At 49.5% G+C, this 7,486-nt stretch overlaps 2 protein-coding genes across 2 annotated transcripts; both read left to right on the top strand.

Annotated features, from left to right (window-relative positions):
* The first annotated feature begins 469 nt into the window (after positions 1 to 469).
* Positions 470 to 1,303, top strand: LOC149062124 (uncharacterized). The gene has a single exon (XM_089215223.1). It carries the CDS (start codon positions 470 to 472, stop codon positions 1,301 to 1,303), a length of 834 nt encoding a protein of 277 aa, XP_089071349.1.
* Positions 1,304 to 2,561: 1,258 nt separating this feature from the next.
* On the top strand, positions 2,562 to 3,583 carry LOC107167732 (uncharacterized). The gene is made up of 3 exons (XM_089215222.1): positions 2,562 to 2,688; positions 2,745 to 3,118; positions 3,254 to 3,583. Exons 1-3 carry the CDS (start codon positions 2,562 to 2,564, stop codon positions 3,581 to 3,583), a joined length of 831 nt encoding a protein of 276 aa, XP_089071348.1.
* The last annotated feature ends 3,903 nt before the right edge of the window (positions 3,584 to 7,486 follow it).

The raw sequence follows: 7,486 nt of genomic DNA, 5'->3' as shown, positions 1-7,486 counted from the left end.
TCAGGCGCCCCAACCCGAGTGTTGCTCTAATCCTCATCGGCATCGAAGACTCTGTGGACGAAGCCGAACTAAAAAGCACATTAGAGGCACATGATCCGGAGCTGAAGACACTGAACGATATCACGATACGTGAGGGTCATAACGGAGTGAGATCAGCCATCGTGCGCGTCTCGGTCTCACCAGGACCAGGGCTCAAGCTAGCCCGCCTCAAGAAGTTGAGGGTGGGCTGGGCTATGTGCCGGATCAAAGAGCTGGCACCTAGGCAAGGTTGTGCCAAATGCTCTGCCCCTGGCCATGCAACCTGCGAGTGTAAGGGCGAAGAGAAGCGAAAGTGCTTCAGGTGCAAGGAAGTGGGCCATCTTATTGCATCCTGCATGCTCTCTCATCATGGTGAGAAGTCTGGAGAGCCGGACCGAGGCCAGCGCATTGAGGTGCCAGTCAAGCCAGTGGCATCCCAGTCATGCCTCTAATGATAGACCGAGGACCGGTGATTAAGGTCTTGCAGGTGAACCTTAATCACTGTTGGACGGCGCAACAGCTCTTCCTGCAAACGGTTGCCGAACTTGACATCGACGTCGTCATTGTGAGTGACTACAACTGTCCGCTAGGGCAGGCACCGCAATGGTTTGCAAGCTCTGACAACAAGTGCGGTTTGTACGTTACGGGCAGATCAACAGCCACCGTATCGGACCAAGGCTCTGGAGTCGGCTTCGCATGGGCGAGGGTGGGTGGCAAACTACTCTATAGCTACTACTATACCCCGAATTGTACGACTCAAGTATTCGACTGGTTTCTCGGTGGTCTAGAGGCATCGGTCCGAAGTCAAGCCAGCGCGGGGATTGACGTCATTGTTGCAGGGGACTTTAACTCGCACTCCGCAGAATGGGGCTCCTCGACAGAGGACATCACAGGATCTCTGTTGTCCGACTTTGCCTCGGCGCTTGATCTGACGGCGTGCAACGTGGGTACCGTCTCGACGTTCAGGCGGGTCAATGCCATCTCCGTGATCGATGTAACCTTTGCACGATCTGCGGACAACCGATCACTGGTGCACGACTGGTCCGTCCTAGAACAACGATACTCTGGCAGCGACCACGAGTACATTGCGTACTCGGTGTTCAAACACGAGCCGCATAGACACCCAACGGAAGTAGCTCGGCCGGGTGGATGGTTGGTAAAGCAACTGTCTCCAGCTGCCATGAAGGAGCATTGGGATCGTGTGGGTGCACCCCATGCCCTTCCGCGGAATGCTTCTACGGAGGAGCACGTGGAGCGTCTCCAAGAATACTTGACGCAGGCCTGAGACGCAGCGATGCCGGCAAGATCAATGGTAAGAGGCAAAAGAGCAGTACACTGGTGGAGCGAAGAAATAGCTGAACTGCGGAAGACCGCTATTGCGGCCCGTAGGAGCTACCAGCGTGCGAGGCGCAGATCCAACACAGAAGGCCGCGAAGAGAGGTTCCAAATGTACAATCAGGCAAGGAAGGTGCTGAGGACCACCATAAGAAAGGCGCAGGAGAGTTCCTGGAGAAAGATGTGCGACTCCGTCGACTACGACCCTTGGGGAGGGCCGTACAGACTGGTGACCAACAGCTGGGGCGCCGGCTTCCCGTCATTGAAGAACCGACGCTAACAAACATCACGAGAGCACTGTTCCCCGCACTACCAGCAGTCGACTGGGAGTCAGTTCCTCTGGAGCATAGCGTCCCCACTGTGATTCTTGAACAGTCGGAAGTCCTGATACCGCCGGTCACAGTAGACGAACTGTGGTCAGCTGCCAGGAAATTGCCATCGGGTAAGGCTCCGGGTCCCAACTTTATCCCCAACGAAGCAATTAAGCTGGCGGTGAAACGTAGCCCTGAAACATTCTTCGAGACGTTCAACGCATGCTTGATTAACGGCCAGTTCCCTCGCAGATGGAAACGCGCCAAACTGGTCCTGCTACACAAGTGTGTTGGAAAACCACCGGACCAACCATCTAGCTACCGACCAATAAGCTTACTCGATGGCAGTGGCAAACTACTGGAGCGAATTCTGTTGAATCGTCTCGAAGCCCACATAGTAGGAGTCGGAGCTCTCAGCAGCTGCCAGTTTGGATTTAGACGCTGTAGGTCAACCACTGACGCCATCGAGGAAGCCTTGAAGGCTGCACGTGAAGCTGGTAGAGGTGCCATCCAGAACAGACATCTCTGTGTGGTGGTGACGCTCGACGTCAAAAACGCTTTCAACACGGCGCCTTGGAGGCTGATTGACGAATCACTGCAGAGATCGTCTGTTCCGGAGTATCTCATAAAGATGCTAAGGTCCTACATGTCCGATCGCAAGCTTCTGATCGGTGGGGATGTCACCGCGGAAGGAAAAAACCTTGCAGTCACCTGCGGCGTTCCACAACGATCGGTTAGGTTCATTAGATTTTCTATTACGGCGTCCAACGCTTGCCTATTCGAGGAGACGCAAAACTGATCGCTTTTGCTGACGATGTAGCGGTAGTAGCGGTAGCTCACAACGCTGTTCTTTTGGAGCAACTCGTTAATCCAATCCTCTCGGATATCGCCAATTTGATGAGAGAAAACGGGTTGAGACTTGCTCCTGAGAAGTCCGAGTGCGTCATGCTCAAAAGCAAGCACGCATATTCATTGACACAGCTGCACATTGAGGGTTTCCAAGTCCAACGAAAAGAGCCATCAGGTATCTCGGAGTGCAGCTGTATACCAGACTGTCTTTCGTGGAGCACGTCACTACAGTTGCTGCGGGGGCCAGAAGAGCAGCGGCGGCGATCGGAAGGCTGATGCCGAACGTGGGTGGACCCTCTCAGTCGAAACGCAGTCTGCTAATGAGCGTTGTGCACTCCAGATTACTCTACGGCGCCCAAGTATGGGCCGACAGAGTTCAAGGCTTGGCGAAAGCGAGAGAATTACTGTCAATGGCTCAGAGGACAGCCTACTTGAGAGTAGCCAGGTGCTACCGTACGGTATCGGACATGGCAGCGCAAGTACTTGCGAGAATGCCCCCCGCCTTCCTCCTGGCACTGGAGAGGAAGAGAGTTGGCGAGTCTAGGAAGACAGGCGTGCACCTAACCAAGTTGCCTGCACGAGAAGAGACTATTAGACAATGGCAGGTGCATTGGGACTCCACGTCGAAGGGGGCATGGACAAAACGGCTGATACCGGACCTCCACAGATGGTAGCATTACGGACCGAGGCAGTTGACTTTCAACATTACGCAGGCCCTTACCAACCATGGCTGTTTTCAGAAGTACCTGTACTCAAAACAGAGAGCCCAGCAGCCGTCATGTGTGCACTGTGATGCCGAGGTGGATGACGCCGAGCACACAATATTTGATTGTGCATTTTGGGAAGCGGAAAGAGCGGAGCTAGTGCGGTTACTAGGAAGGCAACCCCGACCATTAGATGTGCAGGATTTGCTATGTGGACCTCGAGCAGTGGACCTACCGACCGAAGGTAAGCTAAAGAGCGCCATTCTAGGAAAGGCCCTAACCTTGTCAAGAAGCTTCACTGGCATGGTAGAAGCCATATTGGGGAAGAAACAGGTTCTGGAGAGAGAAAGGCAGTGGAATGGCTAGTCGAAACTAAACACTTTAGTTAGTGGCGGCCAAGCCAACAGCATCCAATATGATAAGTACAAGCAACAACAGTGAGTCCCACCGTGAAGCCCTCCTATCGGGAGGGTACGGACCTCACGAGACGGCAACTGGGGGTGGACTCGCCCCAGGGGTCGAATCACCAAGCCCAATCCCGAGTGAGGGGGTGTCCAGCGTAGCCCCCTCATCCGGTAAGACTACCGCTGAGACAGTCGTGTCCCAGAAGGGCACGTAACGGAACCTGGCCAACAATGGAGATTCGGAACGACATGAGAAAACGGACGCTGCAGCGTCACATGCCACGCAGAGGAGCACCAGCCCTAGGCTGCAGACGAAGCTGATGCCCTCGGACTCCAGCAGGTAAACCAACCTCCAGGCGGTAATGGCAACCCTAAAGAATGCAATTAAGCAACAGAACAAAGCCTTAAACGGACTGATTACAACGGTGGAACACCTGAAACTTACTAGGGAGAAAACGAAATCCCCGACGGTCGCAAACGCCATTGACGAGGTCACGGAGGCTGTGGAAGCCCTAAAATCAACCACAAACAGCGTCCACGGTGCCTTCTACGAGGCAGAGAAGGCAGCGGTTAGGGTACAAATCCAAGGCCAGAACGAAGCAAACCTTGCTATCCAATAGGCCATCCTCAAGGTCTGCGAGGAACTCAAGGCCAGCGTAAGCAAGCAGCAGGAGGACATTGAGGAAATGAGAAACACACAAAATGCACCGGCACCCAGCTACGCCTCAAAAACGGATGGACACCGAGATGCGTCTCGAGAAAATTCTCCACGGCTTAAACCTGCCACCACAGAGGGCACACCAGATCAAGAAACCGAATCGGAATAACATTGGACAAAGGAAACCAGAGCCAGGAAAAGCAAGGCCTCGAAGAAGCCACCAGTGGAGACCTCTAAGAAATTCAAAAGGCCCCTTCCACACTCTATATCGGTCAAGCCTGAAAACGGGGAAACGTACTCCGACATCCTTAAGACAATCAAGCAAAAAGTGGACATCAACGCTATTGGGTCTCAGGTGACACCATCACGGAGAGCCGAAAGGGAGAAATCCTCATTAGGCTAAAGCATGAAGACCAAAAGAGGGAAGAACTCGTAGAGGAGCTCAAGAACAAGCTGGGAGACCGCGCAGCTATAAGAGGCCTAGTCAGCCAGGACGTCGTAGTCATCCAAGACCTCGACAGCGTTACGACTGAAGCCGAAGTGGAAGGCGGCATCAAAGCCACACTAGGTCTACCCACAGACGACAAATCGATTGCAGTTAAAAGTATCCGCTCGGCCCACGCAGGCACACAAAGAGCTACGGTAAGGCTAAAGAGCCTACACGCAATAGAACTTGTAAAGAAGGGCCGCATAAAAATTGGATGGATCAACGCGAGGGTCAGACCAAAAGCCACCACCACCAGATGTTTTAGATGCTTAGGATACGGGCACACAACACACACGTGCAGAGGCCCAAACAACGATAAAGCCTGTAGTCTCTGCTGCGGCGAAGACCACAGGGCTTCTGCATGCACATCGCCCCCGAAATGCGCAGCCTGCATGGACATAAAGGAGCCAGCAAACCACTACCCCCGGCAGCAGCAAGTGCACCGCATATCGGTCAGCACTGTCCAAAGGAAAAACTCCGAACAACGAGAACAGGGAGCCAGGCGCCAGATCTGACACCGGAACCCACCACCAAGATGCCTAAATATCTGCAAATAAACCTTAACTGCTGTAAAGCAGCTCAGGCCCTGTTGCACCAAGTTGCGACAGAGGAGGCGGTGGTCTTCATATTTACAAGTGAACAGAACAGAGAAGAAGGAGCAAACTGGTACGCTGACACACTGGGCAAGGCAGCCATTGTCAACATCAGCATAACAAGGCTAGACAAAGAGGGACTGGGTGAGGCAGGTTTTAGGTGGGTAGAAGTACACGGCCTGAGACTGTACTCTTGCTACTGGTTTCCTAACTCCACCATCCAGGACTTCAAAGACTTCGTAACAAGGCTAGAGAGGTCAATAAAAAGGGAGACAACAGAGGTCCTCCTAACAGGGGACTTCAATGCAAAACACGCTGACTGGGGCTGCCCGAGGAACGACAAGAGAGGCGAGGCCTTAATGAACTAAAGGTTAGGTTAGATTAGGGATGTCTGGGCTAATGAGGTACATCACGTGGCTAAGTACAGAAACCTGATGCTCCAAAGCCAGAGGTGTGCTGCCCTCAGAGTGGTGAGATGTATAGATCGGTTTCAGACATGGCTGCTCTTGTTCTGGCAAGGATGCCGCCAGTCACACTGCAGGCAATCGCGCGCAAGCGTGCCAATGCTCTCAGGCACGAAGGTGTGGTCTTGACAAAGCAGCAGAAAGAGGATGAAACGATTGGTCAGTGGCAGGCGATGTGGGACGTCTCCACTAAAGCTGCGTGGACGAAGGAGCTCATACCGGATCTGCGAAAATGGTGGAGGCTAACCTAACCTAACCACATGGCCCAAGCCCTAACAGGCCATGGCTCATAGATAAGTATATAAAATAGATCGGCAACTCCTATGTAAAAATTTTGAACCATCTATAGCGCTCTAGATGGGCGGTGTTTGTGAAACGAACTAAAACAGTGTAGCCATTTTTTTCCTTTTAATAAATATTATTAATTATTGTACTTCTTTTAAATATTAAGGAACTATTCCTAATACAGAATTGAAAAAAAAAACACATTTTTATACTTTTGTACAAATAATTTTTAATTTATTATTTTATTAAGTTTTATCATGTATTCATGTAATATTGTAAAACACAACAATGTACAACATTTACCAAAAAAAAAAAAATAATAATAATAGTATAGAATTTAAACCATACTAAACTTGCCTCTAATAACTTTTTTTTTTGAATGTTTTGAGTACCATATATGGGCCAGTTTTTTAATCGGGTCCTTTTCTCCCTGTTGAAACATCCGTTTTCCTCTAAGCAAACGATTCACGTCACAGCACCAGTGATTCACCAACAATGTTACTATGGATTTTGTGATTTTCTTTGTGTATTGTTCATCATGTTGTGGACAATGTAATTGTTTGGTGTCGAATAATGCCATGACTTCATTAACTAATAGGTCTCCAATCCCTAATGAATGGCATTTTGATGGTAGCTGTTGTCCGACATAAACCATTATTTTATGAACTAATAAACGGAACTGCTGGGCTGGATATTTCAGACATTTTTTTTCCGGTTGATAATCTCGGGCTATAATTAGTTCGTGTTCTTTGGATACTTGATCACTACAAATTTGTTTTAAGCATTCCTTACACTTTTTAAAAACATCCCGATTTAGTTTTTTTGCTATAAAGCCAGCTATATAGGTATGAGTCACTGTTGTCAAGTGCTCAATGGTTTTGTCCATCTCTTTACTGGCTTCTAGTAGTGGTAAATTCATTGCTAGCTCAGGTGACTTGGTTGGTTCTTGATTAGCAGTGAAAAAATGCTGGAATGATATTAAGGAACTTTCTGTAAAATCCTCACAGTTGGCCCCTGGAGATTGTGACGACACCAAATTGTTCAATAGCAGCGTTTTGTAGGCAGTTATAAATGCACTACATGTTGGGTTATCACAACCCAGACTTCTCACAGCACCAAAGAAATTTTCAAGAGGATCCTGGTTCAGGTGTCTTGGAAGTAGCGACTTGATACCTTTTTCACCAAGACTTTGTGACAATGTTTGAAACCCTATAAAAATAAAAACATCATACTCAATTTTAGTTATCTATCAATGTAACTTTGATTAATATAGTGCGCACTGGCCTAGTGAAGTCTAACAAAAAAAAAAAAAAATATTTAAATGTAACCTTACCTCTAATAGTAGTAATCCAATTTTGAATTGTAGGAACTTTTACTA

The sequence above is a fragment of the Diuraphis noxia genome, unplaced genomic scaffold (assembly GCF_037042655.1).
Source record: "Diuraphis noxia isolate RWA-SAM2 unplaced genomic scaffold, SU_Dnox_SAM2 contig0001, whole genome shotgun sequence".
NCBI classification, from domain to species: Eukaryota; Metazoa; Arthropoda; class Insecta; order Hemiptera; family Aphididae; genus Diuraphis; species Diuraphis noxia.
This window is presented reverse-complemented; position numbering and strand designations above follow the sequence as displayed.

Coding starts and splice junctions, on each gene's coding strand:
- LOC149062124 (XM_089215223.1), top strand. CDS start 470: ATGATAGACCGAGGACCGGTGATTAAGGTCTTGCAGGTGAACCTTAAT.
- LOC107167732 (XM_089215222.1), top strand. CDS start 2,562: ATGAGAGAAAACGGGTTGAGACTTGCTCCTGAGAAGTCCGAGTGCGTC. Junction 2,689..2,744: donor CCAACGAAAAGAGCCATCAG/GTATCTCGGAGT, acceptor ACGTCACTACAG/TTGCTGCGGGGGCCAGAAGA. Junction 3,119..3,253: donor AGACTATTAGACAATGGCAG/GTGCATTGGGAC, acceptor GGCTGTTTTCAG/AAGTACCTGTACTCAAAACA.